The sequence below is a fragment of the Oncorhynchus gorbuscha genome, linkage group LG17 (genome assembly GCF_021184085.1).
Source record: "Oncorhynchus gorbuscha isolate QuinsamMale2020 ecotype Even-year linkage group LG17, OgorEven_v1.0, whole genome shotgun sequence".
Classification (NCBI taxonomy): domain Eukaryota; kingdom Metazoa; phylum Chordata; class Actinopteri; order Salmoniformes; family Salmonidae; genus Oncorhynchus; species Oncorhynchus gorbuscha.
Window position 1 is genome coordinate 48478695 of NC_060189.1, and position 11521 is coordinate 48490215.

At 45.1% G+C, this 11521-nt stretch overlaps 1 protein-coding gene across 1 annotated transcript in view; it reads right to left on the reverse strand.

Moving 5' to 3' along the window:
* Positions 1 to 11521, reverse strand: part of LOC124001514 (protein PAT1 homolog 1-like) — a 28496-nt gene extending 16975 nt beyond the window's left edge. Inside the window, exons 1-2 of the mRNA XM_046308346.1 lie at positions 11365 to 11521; positions 9711 to 9813 (exon numbers count right to left, since the gene is read on the reverse strand). Of these exons, the coding sequence (XP_046164302.1) occupies positions 9711 to 9813; positions 11365 to 11379 (118 nt within the window). The 5' untranslated portion in view covers positions 11380 to 11521. The remainder of the gene's footprint in view (positions 1 to 9710; positions 9814 to 11364) is intronic.

The following is an 11521-nucleotide window of genomic DNA, read 5'->3' on the forward strand; positions in this document are numbered from 1 at the left end:
TCAGTCTCATATGAACAGTTGATGTTGAGATGTGCCTGTTACTTCAACTCTGAAGCATTTATTTGGCCTGCAATTTCTACGGCTGTTAACTCTAATGACCTTATCCTCTGCAGCAGAGGTAACTCTGGGTCTTCCTTTCCTGTGGTGGTCCTCATGAGAGACAGTTTCCTCATAGCGTTTGATGCTTTTTGAGACTGCAGTTCTTAACATTTTCCACATTGACTGACATTCGTGTCTTAAAGTAATGATGGACTGTCATTTCTCTTTGCTTATTTGAGCAGTTCTTGCCATAATATCGACTTGGTGTTCTACCAAATTAGGCTTTCTCTGTATACCCCCACCATGTCACAACACAACTGATTGGCTCAAACGCATTGAGGAAAGAACATACACAAATAAACTTTTAACAAGGCACACCTGTTAATTTAAATTAATTCCAGGTAACTACCTCATGCAGCTGGTTGAGAGAATGCCTAGTGTGCAAAGCTGTCATCAAGGCAAAAGTTGGCTACTTTGAAGTATCTCAAATATATTTTGATTTGTTGAAAACTTTTGGTTACTACATAATTCCGTAAATCTAAATCAAATGTATTTGTCAAATATACGTGTTTAGCAGATGTTATTGCAGGTGTAGTGAAATGCTTGTTTCTAGCTCCAACAGTGCAGTAATATCTAAATTTCACAACACACACAAATCTAAAGTAAAGGAATTAAGAATATAGAAATAGTTGGGCGAGCAATGTTAAATATAGTAGAATAGGTTAGACCAGGGGTGCCCAGACCCTCTTCCTAATGAGGTCTACTTTTTATCGTGGATTAAACTGAAATTGCAACCAATCACGGCCGGTTGTGATACAGCCAACCTAACTAAGAAATACATTTGACGATAGAATTCTCCCTCCAACCTCCTTGTAGGCAAGTCTATTTTCCAGCTACCTGCTAATAGGCATAATGGCATTGTACAACAGGACTGTGTTTGAAATAGTATTTTCCAGTAAGCATCCATTTGTTTACCTTGATGAAACAACTTTGTTCCAATATTTCTGTAATTCAGTGATTATTCCCATAGTAATTTGTTATGGATCCATAACTAATTAAATATAGGCATTTTGAAAGAGTATTTTTTACCATTATTTTATTAACGAAAGCATTAAGATATCATTCTTAGTTACATTGTTTTAGTTTGAACGTGCAGACTTGCACTAACAGAATAGAACAGCAGGAACGTTTCCCTAGTCAGCACCACTAATAGTGCAATGCCCCTAAAAATGTGTTGCTCTGTGCTACCCAGTGTGGAGGGGTGGGGTCCCCCCATGGGCTAGGTCCGTCTTCTGTGTGTAACTCTGCGGCCCATCCTTTGCCCCCTCCCCTTGAACCTCACTCGCTTTCAGAGGATACAGCTGGAGAACTACAAGGCAATCCCATTGTACGCCACTCGGGAGTCATGACCAACATGCAGTTGAAGTCAGAAGTTGACATACACCTTAGCCAAATACATTTAAAATCAGTTTTTCAAATTCCTGACATTTAATCCTAGTTAAAATTCCCTGTCTTAGGTCAGTTTGGATCACCAATTTATTTTAAGAATGTGAAATGTCAGAATAATAATAATAATAATAGAGAATGATTTATTTCAGCTTTTATTTCTTTCATCACATTCCCAGTGGGTGAGAAGTTTACATACCCTCAATTAGTATTTGGTAGCATTGCCTTTAAATTGTTTCATTTGGGTCAAACATTTCAGGTAGCCTTCCACAAGCTTCCCATAATAAGTTGGGTGAATTGTGGGCCATTCCTCCCGACGGAGCTGGTGTAACTGAGTCAGGTTTGGAGGCCTCCTTGCTCACACATGCATTTTCAGTTCTGCTTACACATTTTCTATAGGATTGAGCTCAGGGCTTTGTGACGGCAACTTCAATAATTCGACTTTGATGTCCTTAAGCCATTTTGCCACAACTTTGGAAGTATGCTTGGGGTCATTGTCCATTTGGAAGACCCATTTGCGACCGAGCTTTAACTTCCTGACTGATGTCTTAAGATGTTGCTTCAATATATCCACAGAGATCATACGTTTCCTGTAGTTCTTGACCAGGTTTGCACACACTGCAGCAGGGATTGTGGCCCACTCCTTCATACAGACCTTCTCCATATCCTTCAGATTTCGGGGCTGTCGCTGGGCAATACGGACTTTCAGCTCCCTCCAAAGATTTTCTATTGGGTTCAGGTCTGGAGACTGGCTAGGCCACTCCAGGATCTTGAGATGCTTCTTACGGAGCCACTCAGTTGCCCTGGCTGTGTGTTTCAGGTCGTTGTCATGCTGGAAGACCAAGCCACAACCCATCTTCAATGCTCTTACTGAGGGAAGGAGGTTGTTGGCCAAGATCTCACGATACATGGCCCCATCCATCCTCCCCTAAATATGGTGCAGTCATCCTGTCCCCTTTACAGAAAAGCATCCCCAAAGAATGATGTTTCCACCTCCATGCTTCACGGTTGGGATGATGTTCTTGGGGTTGTACTCATCCTTCTTCCTCCAAACACGGCGAGTGGAGTTTAGACCAAAAAGTTATATTTGTGTCTCATCAGACCACATGACCTTCTCCCATTCCTCCTCTGGATCATCCAGATGGTCATTGGCAAACTTCAGACGGGCCTGGACATGCGCTGGCTTGAGCAGGGGGACCTTGCGTGCGCTGCAGGATTTTAATCCATGACGGCGTAGTGTGTTACTAATGGTTTTCTTTGAGACTCTGGTCCCAGCTCTCTTCAGGTCATTGACTAGGTCCTGCCGTGTAGTTCTGAGCTGATCCCTCACCTTCCTCATGATCATTGAGGCCCCACAAGTTGAGATCTTGCATGGAGCCCCAGACAGAGGATGATTGACCATCATCTTGAACTTCTTCCATTTTCTAATAATTGTGCCAACAGCTGTTGCCTTCTCACCAAGCTGCTTGCCTATTGTCTTGTAGCCCATCCCAATCTTGTGCAGGTCTACAATTTAACCCTGATGTCCTTACACAGCTCTCTGGTCTTGGCCATTGTGGAGAGGTTGGAGTCTGAGTGTGTGGACAGGTGTCTTTTAAACAGGTAACAAGTTCAAACAGGTGGAGTTAATACAGGTAATGAGTGGATAACAGGAGGACTTCTTAAAGAAAAACTAACAGGTCTGTGAGAGCTGGAAATCTTACTGGTTGGTAGGTGATCAAATACTTATGTCATGCAATAAAATCCAAATGAATTACTTAAAAATCATACAATGTGATTTTCTGGATTTTTGTTTTAGATTCAGTCTTCTCACAGTTGAAGTGTACCTATGATAAAAGAATTACAGACCTCTACGTGCTTTGTAAGTATGAAACACTGCTGATTTAGCAGGTTATCAAATACTTGTTCTCCCCACTGTATATAGGGCAGCAGCCTCTAATGTGCTAGTGATGGCTATTTAACAGACCACACCACGCTATGGACAGCCCTACGGTTGTGTGCAGTGCAGTTGCCATACCAGGCGGTGATACAGCCTGACAGAATGCTCTCAAATTGTGCATCTGTAAAGGTTTCAGGGTTTCAGGTGAAAAGGCGCTGTTGCGCCTTCTTCACCACACTGGGTTGGTGGACAATTTCAGTTTGTCAGTGATGTGTTCACAGAGCAAGTTGAAGCTTTCCACCTAATCCACTGCAGTCCCGTCAATGTGGCTCGGGGGTGCTCCACCTGCTGTTTCCTGAAGTTCTTTGTTTTATTGACGTTGGGTGAGAGGTTATTTTCCTGGCACCACACTCCCAGGGCCCTCACCTCCTCCCTGTAGGCTGTCTCGTCATTGTTCGTAACAGGCCTACTACGGTTGTGTCATCTGCAAACTTGATGACTGAGTTGGAGGCGTGCATGGCCACGCAGTGATGGGTTAACAGGGAGTACAGGAGGGGGCTGTGCACGCACCCTTGTGGGGCCCCGGTGTTGAGGATAAGCGAAGTGGAGGTGTTTCCTACCTTCACCACCTGAGGGGGGCAACCCATCAGGAAGTCCAGGACCCAGTTTCACAGGGCGGGGACAGACCCAGGGCCTCGAGCTTAATGATGAGCTTGGAGGGTTCTATGGCATTGAATGCTGAGCTTTCATCAATGAACAGCATTCTTACATGGGTATTCCTCTTGTCCAGATGGGATAGGGCAGTGTGATTGCGTCGTCTGTGGCTTTATTAGGGCGGTAAGCAACTTGATGTGGATCTAGTGTGGAAGGTAAGGTGGATGTGATATGATCCTTGACTAGCCTCTCAAAGCACTTCATGATGACAGGATTGAGTGGGTATAGGAACAATGGTGGCCAACTTGAAGCAGACTGGGATAAGGAATATGGAATATGTCCGTAAACACTCCAGCCAGCTGGTCTGCACATGCTCTGAGGACGCGGCTAGGGATGTCGTCTGGGCCGGATGCCTTGCGATAACACGCTTAAAAGTGGTACTCACGTCTGCCACGGAGAAGGAGCCCACAGTCCATGGTAGCGGGCCGCATCGGTGGCAGTGTGTTATCGTCAAAGCAGGCGAAGAAAGGAAGACGGTGTCCACAACGTGGCTGGTTTTCCCTTTGTAGTTGGTGAAAATCTGTCGACCCTGCCACATACATCTCGTGTCTGAGCCATTGAATTGTGACTCAACTTTGTCTCTTCACTCACATGTCGCTTGCTTGATTGCCTACGGCGGGAATAACTATGCTGTTTGTATTCGCCATATTCTCAGTCACCTTGCCATGTATAAATGTGATGGTTCGCACGAATGCTGCCATCTATCCATGGTTTCTGGTTAGGGTAGGTTTTCCTCTGTCTCTGCTGCTAAAGCCACTTTCTACCACTCTAAATTCCAAGCATCTGCCTCTAACCCTAGGAAGCTCTTTGCCACCTTCTCCTCCCTCCTGAATCCCCCCCCCCCTCCTCCCTCTCTGCAGATGACTTCGTCAACCATTTTGAAAAGAAGGTCGACGACATCCGATCCTCGTTTGCTAAGTCAAACGACACCGTTGGTTCTGCTCACACTGCCCTACCCTGTGCTCTGACCTCTTTCTCCCCTCTCTCTCCAGATGAAATCTCGCGTCTTGTGACGGCCGGCCGCCCAACAACCTGCCCGCTCGACCCTATCCCCTCCTCTCTTCTCCAGACCATTTCCGGAGACCTTCTCCCTTACCTCACCTCGCTCATCAACTTATCCCTGACCGCTGGCTACGTCCCTTCCGTCTTCAAGAGAGCGAGAGTTGCACCCCTTCTGAAAAAACCTACACTCGATCCTTCCGATGTCAACAACTACAGACCAGTATCCCTTCTTTCTTTTCTCTCCAAAACTCTTGAACGTGCCGTCCTTGGTCAGCTCTCCCGCTATCTCTCTCAGAATGACCTTCTTGATCCAAATCAGTCAGGTTTCAAGACTAGTCATTCAACTGAGACTGCTCTTCTCTGTATCACGGAGGCGCTCCGCATCGCTAAAGCTAACTCTCTCTCCTCTGCTCTCATCCTTCTAGACCTATCGGCTGCCTTCGATACTGTGAACCATCAGATCCTCCTCTCCACCCTCTCCGAGTTGGGCATCTCCGGCGCGGCCCACGCTTGGATTGCGTCCTACCTGACAGGTCGCTCCTACCAGGTGGCGTGGCGAGAATCTGTCTCCTCACCACGCGCTCTCACCACTGGTGTCCCCCAGGGCTCTGTTCTAGGCCCTCTCCTATTCTCGCTATACACCAAGTCACTTGGCTCTGTCATAACCTCACATGGTCTCTCCTATCATTGCTATGCAGACGACACACAATTAATCTTCTCCTTTCCCCCTTCTGATGACCAGGTGGCGAATCGCATCTCTGCATGTCTGGCAGACATATCAGTGTGGATGACGGATCACCACCTCAAGCTGAACTTCGGCAAGACGGAGCTGCTCTTCCTCCCGGGGAAGGACTGCCCGTTCCATGATCTCGCCATCACGTTTGACAACTCCATTGTGTCCTCCTCCCAGAGCGCTAAGAACCTTGGCGTGATCCTGGACAACACCCTGTCGTTATCAACTAACATCAAGGCGGTGGCCCGTTCCTGTAGGTTCATGCTCTACAACATCCGCAGAGTACGACCCTGCCTCACACAGGAAGCGGCGCAGGTCCTAATCCAGGCACTTGTCATCTCCCGTCTGGATTACTGCAACTCGCTGTTGGCTGGGCTCCCTGCCTGTGCCATTAAACCCCTACAACTCATCCAGAACGCCGCAGCCCGTCTAGTGTTCAACCTTCCCAAGTTCTCTCACGTCACCCCGCTCCTCCGCTCTCTCCACTGGCTTCCAGTTGAAGCTCGCATCCGCTACAAGACCATGGTGCTTGCCTACGGAGCTGTGAGGGGAACGGCACCTCAGTACCTCCAGGCTCTGATCAGGCCCTACACCCAAATAAGGGCACTGCGTTCATCCACCTCTGGCCTGCTCGCCTCCCTACCACTGAGGAAGTACAGTTCCCGCTCAGCCCAGTCAAAACTGTTCGCTGCTCTGGCTCCCCAATGGTGGAACAAACTCCCTCACGACGCCAGGACAGCGGAGTTAATCACCACCTTCCGGAGACACCTGAAACCCCACCTCTTTAAGGAATACCTAGGATAGGATAAAGTAATCCTTCTCACCCCCCCCCCCCCTTAAAATATTTAGATGCACTATTGTAAAGTGGCTGTTCCACTGGATGTCATAAGGTGAATGCACCAATTTGTAAGTCGCTCTGGATAAGAGCGTCTGCTAAATGACTTAAATGTAAATGTAATAGTCACAGTGGGTACAACATCTCCTATACACTTTCTGATGAACTCAGTCACGTGTCCGTGTATTTGTCAATGTTATTCTCGGAGGCTACACTTCATATTCCCAGTCCACGTGATCAAAACAATTTTGAAGCGTGGATTCCGATTGGTCAGACCAGCATTGAATAGTCAATAGCAGTCAGCATTTGATTGTGAGGTATTCTTGGCCGGGAGAACAAAAGGACTTGAGTTCCTGTATATTGTTATCACAATCACACCATGAGTAGTTAATCATGAAACATATAAACCTGTCCTCCTTCCCGGAGCAATATTTATTCCTGTCTGCACGATGAACTGACAACCCAACTGGCTGTAGGACTCAGACAGTATATCCCGAGAGAGCGATGTTTCCGTGAAACAGAGGATGTTACCATCCTTGATGTCTCTCTGGAAGGAAATCCTCGCCCTGAGCTCGTTAACGTCATTATCCAGAGACGGAACATAAGTGAGTAATATACTTGGAAGGGGTGGTCGGTGTGCACGCATCCTGAGCTGGACTAGAAGTCCACTCCGAGTACCTCTCCTCCACAGGCAGTGTTTTGGGTCAGCCTCTGGAATCATTTCAATTGCCCGTTGGGGTGTGAACAAAGGATCCGATTAGAGAAATTCCTGGTGAGTTACAGCCACACTGATAACCAAAAGTTCTTCACAGCTGTATGTAATAGCACAAAACAATTCTGGCCTAATAATGTAAGAAATTACACAAAAAAAACGAAATACTGCAAAGTTACCTAAGAGCTAGAAGCACGGCAGCCCTATGTCGGCGCCATTTTAACATCTGTTATGTCATAGTTTTGATGTATTCGCTATTATTCTACAATGTAAAAATAAAATTAAAACCCTTGAATGAGTTGGTGTCCAAACTTTTGACTGGTACTCTATATCTTTTTTTATGGCACGAGACACCGGTCTGATTCACACCTGTCTCAGTGGACAAATGCATTTCAGAAGCCGTGGGGATGGCACACCAGTACCACCATTTGTAGATTTTCCATGAATTCCCATAATTCTAATCTACAATGTTTGTTTGGTTACGGTAATATATGTTAATGCATTCAATACATTTTTATTGCAATCTTTTACCATTCTCATTGTAGGAGTGGTCACATTGTTTTGCAGACTGCACAATCTAGGCTACACTTGTGAGGAACAAGTTGGTTTGTTTCATTCCATTTAAGAGTTGTTAATGTATACATTGTCATTTGTTTGTAGCGCTCCTGTCAATGTTCAGTAAGGACGCGCACCTGATCATTCATAGAAGTAGGCCCAGGCATAAATGTAGGCCTATAAATGTGCCCATTTGGAGATCTGATAACATTTCTGATTCTTAACTCACCACCACTGTTGAACGTCAAAGCAATTTTCTCTTCACTTCAAACAGCAAGTAAACAGTCTGTTTTTACATCCATTGAGAATGACAATAGTTCCCCAGCTCTCTCCTTTTGATAGCCACCCAGCATGAAAGGGGGAATAAAATGTCATGCTCTGATCTGGTGGAAATAATAAAATAGGCCTACCTGATTACTTCTTATCCCCTGCACAAAATAGCCTACAGCTATGTCTGTCTGGAGCAGGAAAGTGAGGGTACAGAATATTTTATGCATTGTTGCATGTTTGCTTATGCCAGCTTCAAGAGACCCAAGTTATTAATAGTTGATACAATGTTTCAAGTTCGTGGCAGACAGGCCATACCTAACCATTGGGATTTATAGAATATTTTCTACCTGCTGGCTACAATGTTTTGATTTGTTGGCTCTTGTAGGATATTTTTACATAGTTTGCAACGGCTCGGGAATTTACTTTTAGAATTATGATTTACCACATAATGACTGAGATATGAAGACTTTATTATAAATTAAACTGTTCCACGAAAATGTGCATATAAAAATCATAACTGGCACGCAGATCGGTAGAAATGGTAAGATAAATTGGCACTCCAAATGGAATTGGCTGCCGATGCCTGGTGTAGCCTATTAGGAGCGTAACATCAGAATCCGCGAAGGCCAGACGCAGCAGGAGGGGGAGAGAGTCGGGAACAGGTTCGCTTCCTTTGCGTATCTAAATTATTTAATCAGCGTGCTCAAAACATCAGACAAGCTCAGTAGCCTACACATAGTTGATTTCATTGATTGGTCGAAAGAACAAATATTTGTTTTAGTTGAGACAGTCCTACAAAACAGAAAACGTTACAGTGCGTGAACTTTCTATTCTTTATGGGACCGTTTCTCAAAAGCAGCTTCAGCCTAGGCGAAACAGCTTTCGAGAACACATGGGGGTGGGGGGTCTCAGATGCTCCATGTGAACCACAATCCTGACGCTTTGTTTTAACGTAATCCTTGCTTACCCTTTAAGAAACCGTTGGAACTTAACTTTAGTACCAGCGAGAAATAATCTTTCAAATGCAAAAGCTACACTTACTGTAAGTGGTTTAGCAAAGTTGCATCCAGCTGTAAGACAGCCTCCCGACCGAGGTACCAAATATCCTCTCACCTTGCATTTCCATTTTTCCAGTCAGAAGCAGGTGTTAGTCTAAACACAGCTGGGCACAACTTTGCTAAACTGCATAATGAAAGTGCATCTTTTGTATTTTACATTTTTTCCCCCCTATGTTAGTTTGAAAGTTACGCTTCAAATGTTTCCAAAACTGTAAAGTGTGCGAGTTGTATTTGCGATTATACAGAGGGCCTTTCCCTCACAAGGCTAAAGGGGCCATCCAATGGCCCAAGTTTATTATTTTAGATTTGACCATTTTATTTTTTTATTCAGTTTAGTTTGTTAGTTTTCAGGTCCGGTTTGCTAGTATTTATTTAATTTTAGTTGTATAAAATATTCATATTTTGTTATATTATTCAGTTTAAAGCGTTTTGTCAGTCAGTTGGTGAAAGACTGGCAAGTGACTCACCGATGGCCCCATCTCCGAAGGTGTCGTCATTAAACTGGTCAATCTCATCTTCTTCTTCTACCAGCCCCTCCTCCTTCTCCAGGGTACAATCTTCATCAAGGGACTGGAGGGAGAGAGAACAGTGAGAGATGAGAGGGAGTAAGGAGGGAGAGAGGGATGCGAGAGAGTAAGGAGGGAGGGATGAGAGAGAGTAAGGAAGGAGGGAGGGATGAGAGAGAGTAAGGAGGGAGGGAGGGATGAGAGAGAGTAAGGAGGGAGAGAGGGATGAGAGAGAGTAAGGAGGGAGGGAGGGATGAGAGACAGTAAGGAGGGAGGGATGAGAGACAGTAAGGAGGGAGGGATGAGAGACAGTAAGGAGGGAGGGATGAGAGACAGTAAGGAGGGAGGGATGAGAGACAGTAAGGAGGGAGGGATGAGAGACAGTAAGGAGGGAGGGATGAGAGACAGTAAGGAGGGAGGGATGAGAGACAGTAAGGAGGGAGGGATGAGAGACAGTAAGGAGGGAGGGATGAGAGACAGTAAGGAGGGAGGGATGAGAGGGATAGGAGAAAGAAGGTATGAGAGAGATATGGAAGGATGACAGAAAGGAGAAGAAAGAGAAGCAACAAGAGATATATTGATTGTTGTTTAAGGGAGGGGTGATGAGGTCAAGAAATGTAAAGATTTAAGAACTAAGTCTAGAATGTTGTTTTTCCTCATGCAAAATTTTGTTTTTCAACAAATGTCAAAAATCATTTTTTAGATAATTATAGTGGAGGCAGGTTTCTTAGCAAGCTCCTCAAGCAAAAATTATTGACTTCATCCGCAGATGAGGCTCTGGGTACAATAGGAACGAAATGACAGATTTCCCTCAATTTGATAGCGAATGATTAGAACCCTATATATATTATATTGTGATAACCCACGTGGATGGGTTACCTCTGCAACTAGATTGGTGCCGCTAGTTTTGAAGTAACTAGCCCAAAGATATAACGGTACTGTTAAGACATTAACGTCTATGAAAATGTTAACGTTAGTTTAGAAGACAAATCGGAGAAGAACAGTCCCGCATTTCACAGGCAGAGTGATCCAAATCACCTTGGCTTTATCAATCGACTCACTTGTCAACAATACACTGTATTTCCATTTAAAAGAAAATTAGCATAACAATTATACTTCTGAACCTTATAATGTACTGTCAAACATGAGCCACCTAGCTAGCGACTTAGCTAGCCACCTTATCACCTATTAAGACAATGTTTCCCAGACAAAATAGCGAACCAGAAAAGCAAGCTAACGTTAGCAGTGGAAGGCTGCGCAAACTAGCTAGTTAGGTTACGTCACACGGGATCCACGTCGATAGTATCGAACTTGGAACATTTCCTAATAAAAATCCAGCATTCTTTAGTACTTTTCTTTTAAGGTAAAATGTTGAGCCCGACAGCCATGTCCATACTCCGTTCACTGGACACCCAGGCCGGTGACAGTCGGGGACAAGGTGTCGGGGACAATTAGCCAGGGAAAGCTTGGTAGGCCGCACGGAGGAATTTTGTCAACGGAGTCGATAAGTAAAAGGCAATATCCTCCAGAAAATGGCCACATTTCAACTCGTCTTGAGGGAACGCTAGCTAAAATGTGTAGAGAAATTGCCAGAGGTACTCTAAACACTGCTCACCTGAAAACGGAACATGTATCTTCAATCCGTGAAAGGTACAATTCACCCAAGTGTCTCTGGTGGAAGGCGGCGCGCAAATTACGCAGCATTGGGGTTCGCGTGATCGCGGCCAAGTCTATGTGCACGAGTACGCACACGGGGAGAGACTGCGACGCAC